Raw genomic sequence first — 21,650 nt, 5'->3', positions numbered from 1 at the left:
TTTTTTTTGTGTATGTCTGCAGAAACCACATAAGAAGCTTTAAGCGCCGATATGACGCGTCGAAAGTGTAGTATATACGATGTCACCGAAGGCTGCCAGCCGCACTCACCGATGCTTCTCTGACAGTGAGATGTGATTGAACATACGTGTAGATAGTAAAGCATTGCTGAACTAAGATGTTGCTGCATTTCCCTGGCGCGAATGACTAGACATGGCTATCATAATCGAAAATAATAGCCCGTACAGCGTCCCGTGTTGGCGTTTGATCAAATATTTTTTTTTCCATGTTAACATACCTATCGTAAAGGAAATTCAGTGTTTTTCAAAATTAACGGCACACTGTTATATACAAACAAGACCATTTTTCTGTCTGCTAGAGGCCTAGATGCTCGTTGCGGGGAGGAAGCACCTCTACAATGCCTGTGGGCGACATGTGAGCACCAATTGAAACTGCATCTGGATGTTCACATGGTGAATTACTCGGTTACAAATGTGTGTCGGCGTGGCGTAGCTTAGTCGTAGCTTAGTCGTAGCTTAGTGGCGTAGAAAGACTCGTTTTAGTAAGGATTATATTTTCACTGCCTCCCGCAAAGGAATATTGCTGCACTAATAGACACATTGTTTTCTGTTCCCTTATCGCGTGTCTTATTCGTAATGCGATTACCTAGTTCTACTTAAGCGTGCCCGCCGAATATTAATTCTTCCAGGGATCAATAATTTTTTTCTTTGAGTTACCTTGTGCAACACTTCCTGTCGAAACCTTGTTAGAGAAAAGGGTCTTGCCGTGGCCGAGAAAGTGGCGTTTGTGTCCACATGCTGAAACGATCGATCACTGTTGTTTTGCAAACTGTAGGGACGCCATGTTCTTCTTAGACATTCTCCAACGAAGACATAAAAAGATTTAGTAATCACATCATGTAAAACTCTTTCCGCGAATTTTTAAATTATATGCGCGCTCACTGCGATATCCAGTACCGGACTGTGAAACAAAGGATGTCCTTGCAACGGGCTTATTCTTGCTTTTAACATTTCCGGAGGAGCAGTCAGGGAACAGTGCATTGTGTAGCGTGGGAAAGTGAACACGGGGTAACTAGAAGCATAGAGAGACAACACTGAAGCGAATGGGCTTTATTTCAACATGCTACTTTAGTGAAATATTGACAACAATTTCAGGGCACATGAGTGTAAGTCACACTTCAGGGCACATTGAAGTGAGATATGATTGTCTAATGCACCTTGCATGGCAAAAATGCATGCTGCGTCTTCCCATCCGCACCACATGAAATGCTGAGAGATTGTACGCCGCAAGAAAAACTTGTACGATGCGGGAGTTTTATTGTGGCACTAGGAAGTGTGGCCGAGACGAAGCGCTTTGCCTCCAGATCGTGATTGCCTCTTGAAAGCACTACAGGAATATGGAGGGACCTACAGCAATGATTTCAATGTAAATCAAAAAGTGATATTTGGCCTTTTAAGGCGAAAAGTGCTAAGCGTAAGCGGAAATTGCTTTCTATAGTGTTAAGTGACTACGACGTGACAAAATTTAGCCACGAATTCTTTCGTTACTTAGAGGATAACCATGATGACAACTATTTGCAATACTTATCTTGACGCATTACTGTTCATTTTGCTATCCACTAGAAGTTGACATCAGAACGAAAATAAATGCCAAAGTCTAACCGATTGCACAATTTTCAACAGGTTCCTTAAAGATTGCTCTCAATAAAAAAGGCATTCGAACAGCCATAAAATTAAGCGATATCTATATGAAGCAAAGGTGCTGCATGAAGAGCCAAATAATTGTAGTAGCTGGCTAAAGCGCCTCATCGTATGCGCTAATACGAGCTGCAACAACGAGGCTACTTTTGCCGCTTCTCAAGGTTTTCGTCAGCCAGGCGTGCGCGGCCACTCTCATAGCTGTTCTTCTGCCAGATTTAGTCCTAGATGAAGCACAACTCGCTGTACTAAGAATGAAAGCAGGCGCACATGTATTTATAGAGCACGCGAGGAGAGCCAATGTTTAGCCGAAACACAACCATTGTCCTTGAGTGCTTCAGCACAACAAAGGCAATGCTTTAGTTACTCTATTTAGGCCTGACTTATGAGAGTTAACATCGTTCAAAAGGACCGTTTCCAAATACTGACAACAGCAATCAAGCGCTTATAGCACTAATGGCGGGCCCAGCCTCTGCTCGCCTTAGCGATGCGAGTTTGCCACGCAGCGGCTGTATTAAATATGATTGTTCACTTCTTCACAGAGAGACATCGAGAAGCACTAATATTTGTTGATTACTACTCAACAACCTAACTGCTGCCCAGTGATAGCACTAACATTGCGCACTGTGTCGCTTGTTAGCTCTCAAACGTAGTCGATTTCATGTAAGCGGATCATTAATCTACGCATGCTCGGCTGACGCGCAAGGTTGGCTCATCATTCTGTTATTAACACCACACATATTACCGACATATTTCTACCCGGTATTCCTTATTCGCACAACGTAGAATGTTTCTGACATTATTTAGGAACTATAATAGCGACTCGTGCGTTACTCCCGCCTTCCCTACTCTTGTTAGCTGTTTGCAATGAAGAAAACAAGCCCAAATGCGAGAAACCATATTTGTAGGCACCTTAGGCCTGCTCGTATTAGTTATTGCTCATAAGCTATGACGAGCTCACTCATCATTGTATGCAATTTCCTTTACTGAGAAACGAACCTATTAAATAGTTACTTTCTGTGCTGGAAACCACCGGCCACAAATATCTTTGCAAGGGGAACAAAAATATGTTTACCGCCGCATCAACGTCATTCTTAGTAAAGAAAGATACGTGCGAGTAGATTTCTCTCACGAAACATAATTTGTTCAATGACGTAGGAAGCTGATGATATCCTTAGTAGGCGGAAATCAAAACAAACACTGGCATAAGTAAATGAAGGGCCTACTGTGAGCGTCGCTTATGCCAAAATGATCGTAGCAGCCCCATGGCTTTCGGCAGTCCGGACACGGACTGAGTGGGTGGGTTGCCTACGCTAGGGTTACGGCTGCGAGAAGACATCGGCACCAGCCTGGTCTAGCCCATCCGAGCCTTGAACAACGGGTTGTGGAAGAAACTCATGGACTTGTAAGGCCTGTAGCTCGGTGAGTAGAAGTCCATCATAGGCGCTGCGGCTACACTGCCAATGCAGCTCTTGGGGTCCGTGAAGTAATAGCACACCTGAGGAAAAGAAGATGCAAGTTGCAAAGAAACTATCATAGAGTCTATAAGCGCGACTGAACGAGGACGTAGAAAGAAACAGACACACAGAGACAGCGCTTCACTTTCAACTATAAATTTTATTTTCGCCCGCATCGATGTGTATATACCGTGCGAGCAAAAACAAGCGTACCAGAAAAAAAAGAACATTCAGTGTTGCATATCGATGAACCATACACGTGTGCAAGGCATGGTGAAAACACATACTGCAATTGTTACAAAAATAAACCGAAGAACTGTATCTCCTTTTCAGACAGCGACACTGAAGACTTGCTCACGGACCTTTCCTGTAATTTTGGAATTTCGCAGGCTTCCACAATCTCCCTTGTCATCCTGCTTTGAGCCCTATACAGAATGGTAGTACTTTCAAACATGGGTTAGCAGGAACAATCTCGGCAATGAGTACCCAAATGACCCGAGATTACTCTAGTGATGTTATATCAATGCTCTTTTAATCTCTCAATGATGCAGCTGCCGGTTTGATCAACATACGTTCTTTAGCACGAAAGTGGAATGGCATCGACAACGTTATGAGTGCAGGTTACAAATTGTTTGCGATGTTGAGTAGAACATGCGTGCCTTTTGTCAGCCTCTGTGTTAACCTGTTTGCATAGCTTCTGTAGACACTCAGGTGCAGAGAAAACCATGTCCACCCCCGATTTTGTCGCTATTCTTCTCAGATTATGTGAAATGCAATGAATGTATGGTACCACAGCAACTTTCCTAGCTCCAGCAGTGGCACTGCTTCCATTCGATGAGTTTTTTACACTTCCTGCTTAAGCCTTCCGCGACTGAGGTGAGCATACGCATCGGGTAACCAGAATCTGCCAGGCGCTTGGCCCGATCTCTGAAACTGGCTTCCACTTTGTGGTCACGTGACTCCGTCACAGAATTATTGAAGCACAATGCGCGTTTTACAAGTTTGAATGAGCGGAATGAAATGGTAGGACTGGAGCCTACGGTTGCCGCCATCGCTTCAGTGAAGGAAAGAAAAAGCTTTTTACGCTGAAGGCAATGAATTGTTTTCTCAATGCACACGAAAAAACCTGTCACCACGCTATTAAAAGTAGCTTCGAAATACAATTCCAATCTTCGCAAGCCACAGGGTTCAGACAGCCCCTCTTGAAAATGGTGGCTGAATCGTTGCTTCAGAAGCTTAAGAAAGAACGTGCGAAGCCGGCACCTGGCAACGGAACGTAGGAAACTCGAAGTCATGCCGTATGTGCATAAAGTGAGCCACAACACCAAAAATGTTGCAGCCAAGCAGGGAGTAAGTTTAGTGTTTTCTGCTCCTTGCAAGCTTTCGGGTCGCGCATTTATCGAGGCAGGGCAGGGAACCACGCTTGCACAATGCAGCGCGAAAACCGTTTCACGGCATGTGTCACACGGGTGATGTTCCCTCTCACATGCGAGAAAGTTTCATCATCATCATCATCAGCCTGGTTACGCCCACTGCAGGGCAAAGGCCTCTCCCATACTTCTTAAACTACCCCAGTCATGTACTAACTGTGGCCGTGTTGTCCCTGCAAACTTCTTAATCTCATCCGCCCACCTAACTTTCTGCCGCCCCCTGCTACGCTTCACTTCCCTTGGAATCCAGTCCGTAACCCTTAATGACCATCGGTTACCTTCCCTCTTCATTATATGCCCTGCCCATGCCCATTTCTTTTTCTTGATTTCAACTAAGATGTCACTAACTCGCGTTTGTTCCCTCCCCCATTCTGTTATTCTCTTATCCCTTACCGTTACACCCATCATTCTTTTTTCCATAGCTCGTTGCGTCGTCCTCAATTTAAGTAAAACCCTTTTCGTAAGCCTCCAGGTGTCTTCCCCGTACGGGAGTACTGGTAAGACACAGCTGTTATACACTTTTCTCTTGAGGGATAATGGCAACCTGCTGTTCATCATCTGAGAATGCCTGCCAAACGCGCCCCAGCCTATTCTTATTCTTCTGATCATTTCAGCCTCATGATCCGGATCCGCAGTCACTACCTGTCCTAAGTAGATGTATTCCCTTACCACTTCCAGTGCCTCGCTACCAATCGTAAACTGCTGTTCTCTTCCGAGACTGTTAAACATTGTTTTAGTTTTCTGCAGATTAATTTTTAGCCCCACCCTCCGGATTTGCCTCTCCAGGTCAGTGAGCATGCATTGCAATTGGTCGCCTGAGTTACTAAGCAAGGCAATATCATCAGCGAATTGCAAGTTACTAAGGTATACTCCATTAACTCTTATCCCCAATTCCTCCCAATCCAGGTCTCTGAATACCTCCCGTAAACACGCTGTGAATAGCATTGGAGAGATCGTATGTCCCTGCCTGTTGCCTTTCTTTATTGTAATTGTTGTATTCATATAGGGTGTTGTGGCCAAGTCATGCACCAGGATGGCCAATCCTGCTCTGGTGAGGGAGTACGTTACCGGTTCTGGTCACCGGGATCAGGCCACACTCCAGGCCTGTTTATGCAATTTTACCAACATGCGAATTTTCTTTTCATTCGGTGGAAAATTGCGCGGCATCGGGATCCGAACCACGGTCCTCTTGCACGCGAGGCGAATGCTCTACCTCTACGCCACCGCTGCACCTCACGCGTTTTAACAACCACTAATTGAAGCTCTTGGTGCTGACCTTTGTGTTCCACTAGAACGATGAGCTTTCTCGTAAATGCGAGCTGAGGACTGCTCTACTTTGACGACTTCAAATGGCAGGGCTCTAAAGGTAAGCTGGGCGAGTGACTCTTTTGCAGCCTTTCTGGCATAATTGAAACAGACACTCTTGTGTCTACCTGCATGAGAACGTCCCTCTGTACCATTCGAAGACATATTTCGTAATGTCCTGAGCGTTCAGCGCACAAACATTGGTAACACCAGTTAATTACCACTGTCTTCATTCACTGCATTCATAGTGCCCTTAGACCTAGCCTTCCACATTTTCGCTAAGTGTCGGTAGCTTGCAAAGAGGGCAGGGGTACTTGCCGAACTTGCAGACTTACTGGTCATGGGCAAGCCCAAACCAGACGCATCCTGACAAGTGTCGCGCCTTCACTACTTGTCGTGGCGTACAAGCATGTCGGTTTTTCGCTTCTGCACATTTCCCACTATGCGGTTTTCGGCCAACTTCGTTGACTGATTGACCATAGCTGGCTTCAAACTCTGGGCTTCTTTTGCGTGCCATGCTTTTTGCAATGTCGCATTCACTTGTGAACGTTAAAGTTCCCTTCCTTAGCAACTCCGCTCACTTTGCTCTGTCACGCAGCCCGGCTGCGAAACCGTCCCGAAGTGCGTCGTCAAGGTAAGTTTCAAAGTCGCATGAAGCCGCTTAATGCCTCAGCTCTATGGAAAATGCTGGAAACTGGTATTAAACTTAAATTTATCGATAACTCATTGGTTTGGAGCGCAATGCGCCCTCAGTACTTTAGCTCGTCTTGCTTTTGAGGCTTTTCTGACCCCCCGAGCCTTTTCAATGTCCGATAGGTTTTCACCGCTATTGCCGTGATAAACATAGTGTAACACAAGGTGTAGGCGGCCAACCTCTTCTTTATTCTCCCGAGTGAGAGCCCCACCACCAGGCCCCGAAACGGTGATGATGAGTATGTACAGATGAAAATATGAATGAATGAATAAAGTCTTTATTTTAAGGAAGGGGACGGCTCTAGGCCGCCGATGGGGATAAGGAGGGAAGGAAATGTGGGTTCCCAGACTGTTGGCTGAAGCACATCTTCATCTCAGTCTTGGATCTTCCGCTTTATGCAGGCTCAGGTGCAGGTTCAGTTCCGCCGCTCTCACATGGGCTGATCGACCCCTTCTACACTACTCGAAACAGGCCACTTTGTCTGCCATATGTCGCAATAGCTTTCTGAGTTTCAGGGTTAGCTTGTATTGCAATTCCTAGTGTTCTAATGTCTCCGTGTAGTAAATGCTGAATGTTGGATCTCCCTTGTGAAAAAGCTGCACAGCTCCAAATGAGGTGTTGCAAGTCTGCTCTGCATGACTCCTGGCAATGTGTGCATCGGGTATGTCTTCGCAATATGTAGAGCATGAATAATGCTCACACTAATCTTGCCGCGCGCGCAAGCGGCCGGCCAGGTCGCGCGTTAGCGATGAGGGAAACGCCGAACGAATCGTTTGAGCCGCGAAACGTGCACGATCTCCAAACCACAACAACGATGTTCCGAAGAAATGTCTACGGGAGTAACGCGATAGTTCACCGGGCATGTTTGTTCATTAATAATGTAGGGCCTAAGGAAGCGGGATTGCTTAAATGATATTGCGCGACAAAAAAAAAAAAACGACACGGACGTGAGAGAAGACGACACACCAAGCGCATTTAAGTAATGGATTACCAACTTGCCCGGAATGCTGCTCTCATTAAGCGGGATTGAAACTTGTCACACAAATCGGGTGTACGAGTGGGCGTCCAAAGGAGCACTTCCTCTCCAGGACGAAAAGAGACGTCACGATGAGAACGATGTCATAACGTCGCTTGCGATCTAGCTGATTGACTTCTGTGTTGAAGGGAGCACGTTGACGGCATTCCTCAAGTCTCGAGACGAACTGTTCGGGTATACTGGCAGACGTGTTAGCTGGGGCATTGAAGAAAACGGCGTCGATGGTGAATGTCGGTGAACGGCCGTAAATTAGGTAGAAAGGTGAGTACCCGGCAGTTCATTGGATAGAGGTGTTGTGAGCAAACGTCACAAATGTAAAAGTTTGTCCCAGTTGCCCTGGTTTGGCCCGATATACATTGATAACATACCTGTTAGTGTGCGATGAAATCGATCTGTTAAGCCATTCGTTTGAGGGTGATATGCGGATGTCGTCTTATGAACTGTGCCATAAGCTCCGAGTACTTCTTCAATCATTGTTGACATGAAAGTCTTGTCGCGGTCAGTTAACAGCACACGAGGTGCACTATGAGGCAGCACAATGGCATCCAGAAAGAAGGTGGCAACGTCTGAGGCCGAGCTAGAGTGCAGAGGAGCGGTATCTGCGTAACGTGTAAGCTGGTCAACAGCTGTCAGGATCCATCGGTGACATGCCGGCGTTATGTGAGGGCCAACTAGGTCTATCCCAACGATGGCAAAGGGTATCTCGGGACATGGGATGGGCTTAAAAGCCCAGCAGAAGGGGAAGTCGGTCGTTTCCGCCGTTGACACTGGACTCAAGAAGCGACGTACTTGGCCACAAAGGTAGACACGCCTGGCCAAACGAAACTGCTCCTAACGCGTTGGTATGTTTTGTGGAAACCCAAATGGCCAGCAGATGGGTCCTTGTGAAATAGTTGAAGTACTAAGCTTCTGTGGGCAGCGAATGTGGAAGAACAGGTACCCAGCAGTGTCCGTCAGAATTGTAAATGTGGCGGTGCAGCACATCGTTTTCGAGCTTAAATAGTCGCAGCTGGCGACGCAATCTTGCTTGGTGCAGAAGTAGTTCCGCACAGGCGTTGGATAAAGCTCTTGTAGTAGGGATCAAAACGTTGACGCGAGGCGAGCTGAGGGACGCGATTGGAAGATAATGTGCCAGTAACCACTAGAGGTAATAACGGGAGTGGCGACTTAGTATCATTATCAAGTGTCGAGCAATGAGGAGATGTACTCGAAGATAGTAGTGGCAGGGGGCTGCGAGGGAGAGCGTCAGCATCATGATGCTTTTTCCCCTGACTTGTAGACAACGTCGAAATCGTACTCTTCTAAGCAGACCACCAAGCGACCAAGGCGTCCAGACAAATTTTTGATTGACGACAACCAGCATAAGGCGTGGTGGTCGGTTATGACCGTGAAGTGGCGTCCATAAAGATATGGTCGAGCTTTTTGTATGGCCCAAACTACTGCGAGGCATTCCTGCTCTGTGATCGAGTAGTTTTCCACAGCCGGTAATGCGCGACTGGCATAGGCAACAGCTCTCTCTCGTGAGGTGGTATCACGCTGTAGAAGGACAGCACCGATCCCATGGCCACGAGCGTCGGTGTGCAAACAAGTTGGTACGTTCTCATTGAAGTGACAGAGGACAGGGTCGGTGGTTAATGCTTAACTGACGGTTGGAAAGAAAGTTCACAGTCGTCTGTCCAAGGGAAAGCAGTGCCCGATGTGAGCAACTTGTGCAGCGGCGACGCCATGGCAGCAGTGACGGATGAACCGGCGAAAGTAGGATGCCAGGCCCAATAAACTTAGTTGTTTTTGATTTTCAGGGCGAGGGAAGCGAAGCATGGCAGCAACCTTGTCGGGATGTGGTCGAACGCCATCTTTACTGATGGTGACCCAATACTATCATGTTCTTTGTCAAAATGGCATTTCTTTGTGTTGAGTTGGAGTCTAGCGTTGGAAATGCATGTGAAAACTTCGTCCAAACGCTCAAGGTGCTGACAAAAAGTCGTAGAAAAAATAATCCAAATAACAGAGACAGGTCATGTAAAAACTCATCTAAATACGACAGACAGGTCTTCCACTTAAAGCCGCGTCAAACTGGGTCGATCATGCGCTCAAATGTTTTAGGAGCATTACATGAACTCAAGGGCTTGACGTTTAACTCGTAAAGTCCGTCTGGTGTTGCAAAGGCTGTCTTGTCCTTGTCCGCTTCGTGCATGGCGATTTTCGAGTACCCGGATCTGAGGTCTAGACTAGAGAAATATTCTGCACCCTGGAGGGAGTCAATGGCATCGTCGATTCTTGGCATCGGATGTACGTCTTTGCGCGTGATCTTATTCAGAGCTCGATAATCAACGCAAAATCGTACAAGGGCGTCTTTCTTGCGAACCAACACAACAGGAGACGACCAAGGGCTGGCTGATGGCCAAATGATGTCTCTTTTGAGCATGTCATCAATGCTATCCGCAATGATTTTCCATTCTGCAGAAGACACGCGATACGGGCGGCGTAAAATCGAACTGCCTTCTGTTTCGACGTGATGTACTGCGATGTAAGTGCGGCCCAGAAGCTTGGAGTGAACGTCAAATAAGGCGCTGTGTTAGTGGAGTAGTGCATGAATAATGCTCACAATAGGCACATTTAGGTTGTCGCTCACCTCGGAGGCCTTTAGGAAGTGCTCGAACTTTTCCACGTAGGATACAAAGTCCTCGTCGCCGTCCTCGGCAAACTGGCCGAACGTTCCAAGCGCTGCCATTTCCAGGCAACCCGCGACGCACGCTGGATTCTGCATTTAACCGTGTTCTGAAAACTGACACGATCATTCAAACTGTTTATTTGGCAAGCTAGGCCGTAACGAGAAGAATGAACCACGAGCACAGCAGTGCTGGGGGCAGGAGGGGCGGGGGTCATATATAAGCACGCAAGCATGCGTACCGCCAGCAGACACGAGCGCACACAAGTGCGCAGAACGCGTCTGTCATAAGAACTCGCCTGTCATAACACAACAGTGCATTCTTGTGTGTCTCGGCATTGTCCTTGTCAGTGCACTGCTTGATCTACACAGCATGGCGTTTAGGATTCTTCGTCATGCTGTGTAGCACGCACTGGCGTGCCACGCTTCTCGTCTCGGAAACCACGTGCGAATTTTTTGGTAGCGCTACTAGATGGCGCAGCCTGTTCGGGAAGAATCGCAAAAAGGAAGCCCGGCTGCGGCACGACGCGTTTCGAAGCGTTCGCGCGCACCGGCGCGCCATGCATTTCGGACGTCATGCTCAGGCTTCTCGTCGGCGTCTTCAGGGATGCGCAAAACATGAGGCCCGATGCAGCACATGCCTCATACATGACATTTCGACAGTAGCAATACGTTGTGTCGCCATATTGATAAAATGCTAAACACAGTACCGTCGACAGTCATGGTGAGATGGGTTCTGCTTATATTTCTTTTGTAGTGCATTAGCATTCTTATGCTATTCTGGCCCTTTCCAGCGGCCAACTATGTTTCTATGTTTGTTCGGTGTACCTACGTACGTTTATCTAGGTCAGTTATTTGTAGGGGACTCTAATCATGTGAAGATAATTAACAGAATAAAAATGCGTTCGACTGCATAAGGCAGGTATTACGAAATTTTGACTAGGAGCTTATCACTGTCGTTGAAAAGTCTGCAATCATTGCATTCTGCCGGTCCTAACATACGGGCCAGGAACTTGTAGGTTGACAAAGAAGCTTGAGAACAAGGACCGCGCAGCGAGCGATGCAACAAAAAATGTTAGTTGCAACGTTGAGAGACAGGAAGAGATCGGGACACCCGCCGTGGTTGCTCAGTGGCTATGGTGTTAGGCTGCTGAGCACGAGGTCGCGGGATCGAATCCCGGCCACGGCGGCCGCATTTCAATGGGGGCGAAATGCGAAAACACCCGTGTACTTAGATTTAGGTGCACGTTAAAGATCCCCAGGTGGTCCAAATTTCCGGAGTCCCCCACTACGGCGTGCCTCATAATCAGAAAGTGGTTTTGGCACGTAAAAACCCATAACTTTTTTTAAGGAAGAGATCGCTGTGGATCAGAGAGCAAACGGATATAGCCGATATTCTAGTTGACATTAGGAGAAAAAATTTAGCTGGGTAGGCCATGTATTCAGTAGGCAAAATAGCCGATGGACGATTAGAGTTACAGAATGGGCGCCCAGGGAAGTGAAGTGCAGTCGAGGAGGGCATAAAACTATGTAACGTGGTGAAATTTGAAAAGTTGTAGGCACTGCTCGCGCAAGACGGGGGTAATTGGAGATTGCAAGGAGACGCTTTGCCCTGCAAGAAATACCCTGAAGGTGTACGTATGTGTGTATATATGTATGCTTGTATCTAACCATCTTTGGGTTTACCTGGGTGACTGGGTAGCACCTAGTAGAAGGGTCAAGTCTGCTGTACTGAGGTAACAGGGCTCGAAACCAACCATCACAAAGTATGTACCAATTTCTACATGCCGCTCGTCAACAAACTTCTTTCACGCCGACATGGGTTATGCGGGACTGAGTGCCATGCTCGAAGAAACTGTTTGACGCCGACTTATAGTATTAGGTATGTGCGACTCGCTACTCGCTTGTCTCCAATAAAGCTCTCTGATGCCAATTTGGGTCACTGGTTGAGTACCAGTAGGTGTCTGCCGCTCTTCAATGAAGGCCGCTGACGCCAACTTAGGCAACTAAGTTTCTGCTGCAGGGAAAGTGCCGCTCTGCAATGATGAAAAATATCGCTTAACTTTCTCCGAAGCTGAGCGGAACCAAAGCCACGGCACAAAGATTCCTCAAGGACAGCAACCCTGTGCCACAAATCAACCGAGTATCGAAGTTGAAAAACACAACAGGAAATTTCAATCTGTCGTATTTTGGGACATTCTGTTGCCCGTAGTCTGACGTTCAGTAGTTCGTGATCAATATTAATTTCAAAATTGACACACACCTCTTTAGGGCTATGTAAATTTGTTAGTGCAAAAAAGTAAAAGGTTAGCAACAATAAATAGTTTGCAGCCGGGGATAAGAACTCCCGACCTGACATCGAGAACCCAGTATCTTACCACTGCACCACGCCGAACGGGGTGGTTCTTGTACGTGTTGGCCATGTCAACGGTAAGAATCTCGACCTGTGCTGATGTTTACATTTGTATGTTGAGAGGCTTTTACTTTGCCACCTTAAGGGGCACCTTTCTAGAAGAGCAAAAGTGTTGTTACCATCGACAAGTGCTCCGTGATGTGCTAGTACATCGATTTTGTTTTACAATATCTATATCAGTTAAGAAATTGAGAAATGACAACAGTGACTGGGGGCACTGTTAAAGTTGTTACTGCTAATTTCGGCAGCTGCGTCTCGCTCTTTACACTTTTGAGCACGCCTATAATTCGTGTTCAGCGCTAAATAGCTAGCTGCATAAATATTCGTGAAGAGATGCTTTTTTTTAGGCAGCGTACTGGTTTATCATGGCAGAGCTTGTGCCAGAATACTAACTCCCGAGTGATATAGGTGCCCACGCAACTTTGTGGAACAATCCAAAACTTCTTTGCCACTTGGCAAAAGCTTATGCAATATTTCTGGAAAATTAACTAATGTACCAGCTTAACAGTACGTGCAGGTCCACAGGCCTTTGTGTCACATCTTACAAAATAAAACAGAATGGATACGCAGTGGTTGTTGCAAATGCCATAATTTCGAAAAGCGGCCGATCTTTAGGAAGACTATAAGGCGTTTGACTGTGCCTCGCCGTGACGAAAAAATACGGAAATTGGCCGCATCGACATTAATACCGGTGTTAGTGCTATCAACATTGCCGGACTCAGAGAACGCACCTTTGAATATCGCCCAAAAGAAAATTACAGTGCACACCACAGATGTGGAACTCACATACAATTTTACAGCGTCGTGACGGAAAGTGATTCTATTGCGACGTCAGAGCTTATGTCGTTGCGATAGAAAGTGGCGTACTTCTAACGCCACGACAGAAAGTGTCTGTTGTCGCGACAGACAATTCCTTTTTTAACGCCAGAAGCGCTATCGCGATAAAAGTTGTTGTTGTGACTTTATATCTTTGTTGTCCCGACAGAACGTTTGTGTTGCGACTTCCGAACTCTTGGTCGTCGCGACAGAATATGTTGCGACGTCAGAATTTCTGTCGTAACGTCAGAATCGCTGTCGCGATAGGAAGTTGTTGCGACTACAGAACTCCTGTTGCTGCGACAGAACGTTTCTGTTGAGACTTCCGAACTCTTGGTCGTCAAGAGAGAATGTTTAGAATAAAAAGAGAAACCGCGTGACACAGGACGAGCGAGTAAACAGCACAGGACAGAGCGCTTACTAGCAACCAAATGCTTTACTAGTAGAATCTGCATATAAAGACATCATTGAAGGCATCATAAGCACAGAAAAAGAGGCGTAAGCATTAGCCGCGGAGATAATCCACTGCTTTTGTTAATAGCGTGAGGAACGCAGAACTGACGCATGCGTCGCCACTCGTCAATGTGCAAAAGGCCTCAAAGATTTCTCGAGCGCACTTTTCACTATATCTGCCGATTATTTCGCACTTCTTAAAGATCGGGTTGCAATTGACCACACGTGTTGCAGTGGGTAGCCAGATGTCTGTACGGGTTTCCTTTTACTGAAGCGTCATGCTCACGCAGGCGATCATTATAGCACCTCCCCGTTTGCCCCATATAACAACGTTTACAATCAAGCGGGATATTATAGACGAGCTGCGTTGTATAATCAATGAAGCCGCGAACATGACTCTTATAGCAACTTTTACGTGCGACAGTATCCGCCCTGTTGACTATTTTGCACAACCCGCTCAGTCTTATTAAGACATTGCGCACACCCTCACTCCTGCCTGAGAAGCAATTTTCATAATGTTGGCGTCATAATACGGCGTCCACGGTTCGCGTGCCGATGCCGTAGTAGACGCCACGGTTGTCTCCACATAGTACGGAGCGGCGGGCGAGAGGACATCGAGGCGCCGTACGCGCATTTACATTCGCTCGCCTGTGCAGCCGGTCGACTGCAGCGCCGCCCCCGCGGCACCAATGGGAACTATATATATAGGTAACTTTTCGCCCTAGGGGAGCATAGGTCCCTAGGTGTAGTGTAAAAAACACACCTAGCTCCTGAAACGCCCTAGTCCCCATGCGCGCGCGCGCGGGGCCCATAGAAATATACCATAGCGCAGATAGTATGTGGTAGTATTGTTTGTGCCAACTCGCCGGAGTAGCAGGGTAGGCAGTTCATTGTGCGTGCACGCAAGCAGCACGACCACGAACGAAGCGATACAAGGTGGAACAGCGCGTTTTACGGCAGTTGAAGTTGTGTTTGTGTGACGCGCTTGGTGTGTGCAAAGAGCAATTTAGTTGCGCGTGTGACGAATGTGTATGCGCAAATAGCACGACCACGAACGAAGGTGGAACATCACGTTTTGGCGTGCCCAAGCAGCACGACCACGAACGAAGCGATGCAAGGTGGAACAGCGCGTTTTGCGCAATCTAGTTGTGTGTGTGTGCGTGGCGCGTTTGTGGTGTGCAAAGAGCACGACGACGATCGTCTTCTAACTGCGCCAGAGCAAACCGATTGTTGGATTCTACATAGGTATTGAACGGGCGTTAAACCTAGAGAAACACGCGATTGCGACGCGACTAGCCGCGGTGTATAGCACTGTACGTACGTAAGTTTACAGCACCGACTTTTAATTCGGAGTGAATAAGGGACACGCCACGAGTGATTTGTATGTGGAGGTTAACTCATACGTGCATTAATTAGCGGCGGAATAGAAAACAAAAAGGGGGGGGGGGGGGCGGAGGGCGGCGGGGATTGCTGAGACAGGTGCTCAAAAGCGTTTCCACGCATGTTTTGTCGGTGTACTCGATGAACTAAATGCCGCTTTGAAGAAATTGTGACGAAATGTTGGCATGTGCGTAGTGGCACAGTTTGAAATGTGTCGCAGAGTAAATCCGAAAAGAACCGAAGCGTACCATGTGTAAAAAATGTGTGAAAACTACAGCTGCAAGCTTATGCTATGCAGCATTGACCGATGTCGAGATATTGTTCTCATGAATGTAGCATCCATCGCCTTTGTACGCATGTGCTGGCTTCGGCGCACTATCATCGAGGCATTGATCAACGTTATTAAAATTGTACCCGCAACGAGCGCGTCGCCCTGGTTTCGGTTTCGGTTCTCGCTGCTATTCGTGATAATAAACAGTTTGTAAATTGTGATTTTTGTTGGCGATTTTCTGGACAAGGGACGAAAACGAAAACTGGCAATGAAAATAAGCATCACGTAGAATATTTTAAACGAAAAACTGTTTCAACATTCTTTAATGCAACTCTAATTCTAAGGCTCTAAGCGCCACCTATTTCCGGTAGTCAATATGTGCCTTGGCGGCTTCCTGTCAATTGGATGTGTGCGTAGCATGGGAGCTTCAATGGTACATCTCAGCTTTTTTGGTTATCCCCAGCTGTTCCTTATATTTCCGCGTAATAACTCTTTCTTGTACCCAATACAATACCGAATAGGGATCGTATAGAAGCTCAGAGGCTGCACCTGTCATTCACATAGACAGGTAAGGTTGCTGTTCGCGACCACATTCAACTCATCTGGGACGTACATAATTTTTTTGTGTAATTTATGCATGCTTAGGCATCATTTTTTCACGCCGCCTGAAGTTCTCGCTGAAAGTACGCTTTAAATGCACTGCACGCTTTAAATTAACACCCATCTGTAACGTGTTTGAGCCGTTATTTATAGCCCATATTTTGCGGACTACGATTTTAAACTCATGCGCACTACATCACATTTGTTCTGTTGCGCTCGCGATATCAATGTTTTTAGATCCAGAAGGCTGCTTCCGCATGAAAAAAGAGACTCGCCGTGTTAGATTGTACACATGGAAAGCGAACGCTGCGACACGTTCTTTAAATTGGCCGACTGTTGCAAGCGGTGGCATCATTGCCGTCGTCGAAGTGTATATACAGGCACACTATAATAGAGATATACGTATTTACAGTGCCAAATGAACAATTTGGTGTTTCGTCCCTTGGCGCTCTCCTGCTCGGCCTGACAGGCAGGTGTCACGCAGTGCGTTGCACTGAAAGCGCATGAGCATACCGCGAAATCTACGCGAGCGTTTTTATAGACAAATGCTCGAAGATTTCTATCACCAGCTGCCACTTGAAAGTGCGTTTAGCTAGCAAGCCAGCAGTAGTGTCTGCGCTTTCAAGCATACACTTGATCATACGAAGATAATGAGACAAAGTGTAAACACATGAATGACAGATTCAATATTTCTTGACACTCGTAAATCTGCAAACCTGCCAGTTGTTCGTTAGTGCGTGAAAAAGCGGAATTTTGTGATGTTTAAAAGCAGACATTGGTTCATCCAAACGTGACTTTGCCTAGGCCGTCGCATTGTATGAATGAATTATCAAATGCATGGGCATTGGAGCAATGAGGTGATGTAGCTGAAAAATGCACCTTTGTTCTCTTTTCACTTTGCCTCATGGTATTCTGTCTCAAGTTTAGCTATTGTCAAAGCAGCAATTTCGACTGACACGCCAACGCTCATCTGAATGGCATCTGTCAATGTCGTAAGTTGTCATTGCTCCTTTCAGCGCATATGTTACATGGTCTTTGACATCTTCAGTACGACCTAAATGTGTTTCACAGCTGTGATTGCCTCAGTGCATATAGAAGCAACGAAGTGATCCCAAATACTTTTGCAGAATAACTGAAATGTGGGCAAGTTCATTCGGATTCATGATTATGGCAGATTTGAACCCAACACTGTGTAACACTACTACACAGACTGGCGTTTCAGGTAGTCGAGACAAGATTCTTATTAAAACCTCGTTGAGATTTGACAAACTGTTAGCTAGGTGGGATAAAGTAATTGTGATTCAGAATGGTAGCCTCAACATTGAGCACAAGGCAAGAGGTGACTTTTTTATTGTGATCATTTTCTACAAGCATGCACATTAGCGTTACAGTAGTACGAGCATCTTTGTAGCACCTCCTTCCCTGTATAAAAAGGGTCATGTTGCTTACTGCTTAGCTGATGTTATGCATTGTCCACTTCTATGGTGTTGATGCCCAGGATCTCTACAAAACGGAACCTCTTTGCTACAGTCGTGTGGCTGCTTGTGTTCTTCTCCCCTAGCCAGAGGTATGAAGGGGGGTTCACGGTCACTGACCAAGTGTCATGTATAACCCGACGTTTCGGAACTACACACGGGTTCCTCGTTCACTGAGTTGGACAGGAAATCGTCGTGACCTATGTAGCCAGCATGTGACGTAATGAACATGCGTAAATGGCAGGCATAATCCCTGGTGTCTGGTTCATCGTAGCTGACGTCAATTGAACGATTAGCGATTCTAGCAGCCGCCGGGATGACATGGTCTTTTCTTTGGCAACAACAGTGGCATTGTCCCAGTCAATCTTGTGACTATGTTCCTGCGCATGCTCGGCAAATAATAGTCGTGTGACTATTATTTCTTAGATCACGTTTTTTTTTTCGTTTCCATGCCTAACCAGCCGAACTTTCATCGAATCCTTGATTATGCAGCCAGAGGCAGTGGCACTCGTTGTGTCCTGTTTGAGATGACTGGTCTTTTTGTCCGTGTCTATCCACTATCACCTGGGCTTATCTCCTGGCTGCTGAAGTGTGCCTGCATTTTCCAGGTCAACTACTCGGACATTAATGTCTGGATACAAATTGGGTAGATCTTGTATGCCATGCCCAACATCAGAGTAAGTTTTCTGTTTCTGCCAGCACTTTTGCTCATGCACTTTCATTTTCCTCCGGTCCGGGAGTTGTGGAAAGAAGCTGTCTGCAGTAGCTGGAAGTGTAGTCCTAAGCCTTTGGCTCGTAAGCATTTGCACTACCGAGGAGCAATTTTTCAGAAGGCTCAGTCTATAATCGTGTGTCTTGTACGCATCACCTGACGTCTCAAGGGAGTTCTTGGATAAGTTTACGGTGGCTTCTGTGAGATCATTGCGCTGTTGATAGCGTGGACTGCACGCCATTTGTTGGAATTCTTATGAATTCTGCAAACAGCGAGCTGCGCCCTTTTGCAAGCTACAGTTTGTTGCGGTTCACGACCACTACACTATTGCACGCCTTGTGAAAACAAAGAGGCATTGAGTCGCAACCACAGGTCCTGTCAAACTAGCCAGTACTAGCTCAGGTTACCCTTACTAGTATTTTGTGACGATGAGCCACCACACCCCTCCAATAGAAAATATGTCCATAGTGAACTTCTGTAACAGCTTTTCTCAGAATCCCAATTGCAGGAGTGTCACCCTTCTTTAGCCCTGTGGTGCTAGCATGTACGACATGACTTGAAGACATTTGCTGTTTGTATGTATTGATGATGCAGTACTTTGTCGTCTTGCTAGGCATTTATTGATTCCAAAGTGGCCTTCAAGTGAGAAGTGCTGGGTAGGTAAGCTCCTGTAGCTTCTTGGGCGCGATGGTTTTATTGCCAAAATATCAACATGTCTTGGACTACATTGTCCTTGTAAAGCCAGAATTCTTTCGGAGTTTGCAACACCTTGTTCAGCTCTTTCGAGTGAACATGCAAAGTTGGCAGCAGCATTAATCTAGCACTTGTTCTTTCTTCAGTTCTTGTAAAGAAAGTGGGGAGAGGCAGCATGCATAGCCTTCAATCTTGGTAGGCCCTTGTGGTGCCTGTTATTCTCCTTCACATGAGAACTTCACAGTGTATCAGCTGCGGGAAAGTCTTTGCCTAAGATGTACATTATGCCTCATAATGCATCAATCATGTGCACACTTTATAAATTGGGAAACAGATTGTTGCCCCATTTATAGAATTTATCTCGAGCTTGCAAGAAAGAAAGCACTTCTTTCTATATCTGGGCATAGCCAGGCATTCTGCCTCTGCTAAATATCTTGAGGCGTATCTAGTAACATGTTGCCCATCGTCTTGCTTTTGGCTGAGCACTGCAACTAGACCACAGTACAAAGCATCAGCTGTGATTAGCAGCTGGTCTCTCATTTTGAGGAGCACCAGCCAAGCACTGGATCTGAAGAAAGTATTTCTTTCCATTTTGAGAATTCTGGAACCTGTGTGGGTTCCTGACAAACCATGCTTTGAAAACAGCATGCTGGACAATGGGTGTAGTGTTTGTCATGTTAGGAGCGAATAAACCTAGATAGGTGGCCATGCCCATTAGCAGCAGTAGTTCTGGAGGATGGTCTTGGCATGTCTGTGACAGCTTTGAGCTTGTTTTCGTTCATGTGCCCCAAGTAGGATATTATTGCGATGCCAAACTTACATTTCTCTTTGTGGATGGCAGCTCTTGCACAGTGGGTGCCCTCAAATGTACTGCAGAGTTCGTTGTGTTGCTGTTTAGTTGAGCACCAACTGATAACCTCGACCATATGGCAAGCAACACATATAAGTTCTGGATGAATATCATTCATATACCATTGTGTTTGATCTGGGGCACACCAGATACCAAATCGCTTGAGCAGTTAAAGCGAAACCAACGGAACGGTGCTGTAAAGGTGGTCAAGAACTTTCTGTAATTTCTCAGGGATTTGCCAAAACCTGAATTTGGGCATCAATTTTTCATACACCAAGCTGTGACTCATAGTGTCTGAAGGGTATGCTCTACTGCAGGAATTGGATATGATGCTCATAGGGCTTGCTTGTTCAGTTTTTGTGTAATCCATAAAAGTGTGGAGTGCTCCTGATGGCTTCGTCACCACTACCATAAGCGTGCACCAAGGAGTTGGCTCTGCCATAGCTGTCGTAAAACCAGTCTTAAACCTGGAGAAGTTTGGCTTTCGTCTTCTATAAAGGTAGCCATACAAAACAGTGAAATATTAGTGCACAGGACACAGGCTCCAGTTTCAACATTGTCATGCAAGCTGCGCAAAGTATTTGAGGATGCGGCTTTGAATCTGCACCACCATTAACATTCTCAATCTGTCTAAGCACTCGACTTCAGCTTCACAATCACTTCTGTGACCTATTTAGCAAATTTATTGGGAAATAGCAGCATTCTGCCTGATGCACGAGATGGAACTTTATGTTGTGCTAGTCGCCTTACACACTGACCACAGTAACTTGGAGGTCACCACCTTCTCGAAATGTCACGAACCACATTGTTTTCAGGGTGAGACAAGAAATCGTGTCTAATTATCATCTGTGACAAAAAGAAATAACTGATGCCTGTGGCAAGGTCCCATTCAAGTGGTTGAGTTCCTCGAGGAGGTAGGGGATGATACGAGTGAGAACCCTCAAAAGCCAATTATGGCCTTAGCCAAGCAGCCCCAGGTGACATAGTAAAGCTTCTTGGGCACAATGTCATTAGGCACCACCCTATATAATTTATTTGCTTCCACAACATCTGCATGGCTCACGAGTGTCCGGTGGTAAATTTCTGAAGCCACATCAACCTCGATGTAGCATCCCTAATTCCAAATACTTCAATCTGCATGCCACTATGTATGGTGGGGGTTACTGGGAAGGAGACTAACGAACAGCTACACATAGATAAAAACTCCCTAAAGGCTGTTATTGTGGAAGCACTGCCCAACATCAACACACGCTATATGATACAAGAATGTTGCTGCTATCAAAGATGAATTCAGTCAGTAAATGAGGATGAAGATGGTTTTACTCAATAGCCTTATAAAAAATGGTAAATGAAAGCTAATAAATTTGGAGCTCATGTTTCGAATCATGTCTGAAAAAAATCGTTAGTATGTCTTCAAATATCTCACGCAGCCGGTAATCCTGTTCTACTTCTTCATGACCTTCAGGTATGCTAGAGAAGTCTTTCTCATCATTGGGCTAAAAAATGTAGTTGAGCAAAAGGAGTAGACCTAGGTGGCTGACAGGATGGCTCTTCTTTAAGTGCTTTGCGTAGAAGAAAAAAGCATGCAAACATGTTCAACACTGTAATGGGCACTAACTGTTAGGGATGAAACATGAAAAACCCTAAGGAAAACATTTAGGTTTGGTGGATATGTAGAAAA

The 21,650-nt window shown here is 46.1% G+C and overlaps 1 protein-coding gene across 1 annotated transcript in view; it reads right to left on the bottom strand.

Moving 5' to 3' along the window:
- Window positions 1–1,113: 1,113 nt before the first annotated feature.
- The window catches only part of spab (space blanket), a 326,364-nt gene continuing 305,827 nt past the window's right edge, over window positions 1,114–21,650 (bottom strand). The window contains exon 5 of the mRNA XM_050177348.2: window positions 1,114–3,214. Within this exon, the coding sequence (XP_050033305.1) occupies window positions 3,071–3,214 (144 nt within the window). The 3' untranslated portion in view covers window positions 1,114–3,070. The remainder of the gene's footprint in view (window positions 3,215–21,650) is intronic.

The sequence above is a fragment of the Dermacentor andersoni genome, chromosome 5 (assembly GCF_023375885.2).
Source record: "Dermacentor andersoni chromosome 5, qqDerAnde1_hic_scaffold, whole genome shotgun sequence".
NCBI classification, from domain to species: domain Eukaryota; kingdom Metazoa; phylum Arthropoda; class Arachnida; order Ixodida; family Ixodidae; genus Dermacentor; species Dermacentor andersoni.
Note: the sequence above shows the minus strand (reverse complement) of the source record. Positions and strands in the feature narration are given on the sequence as shown.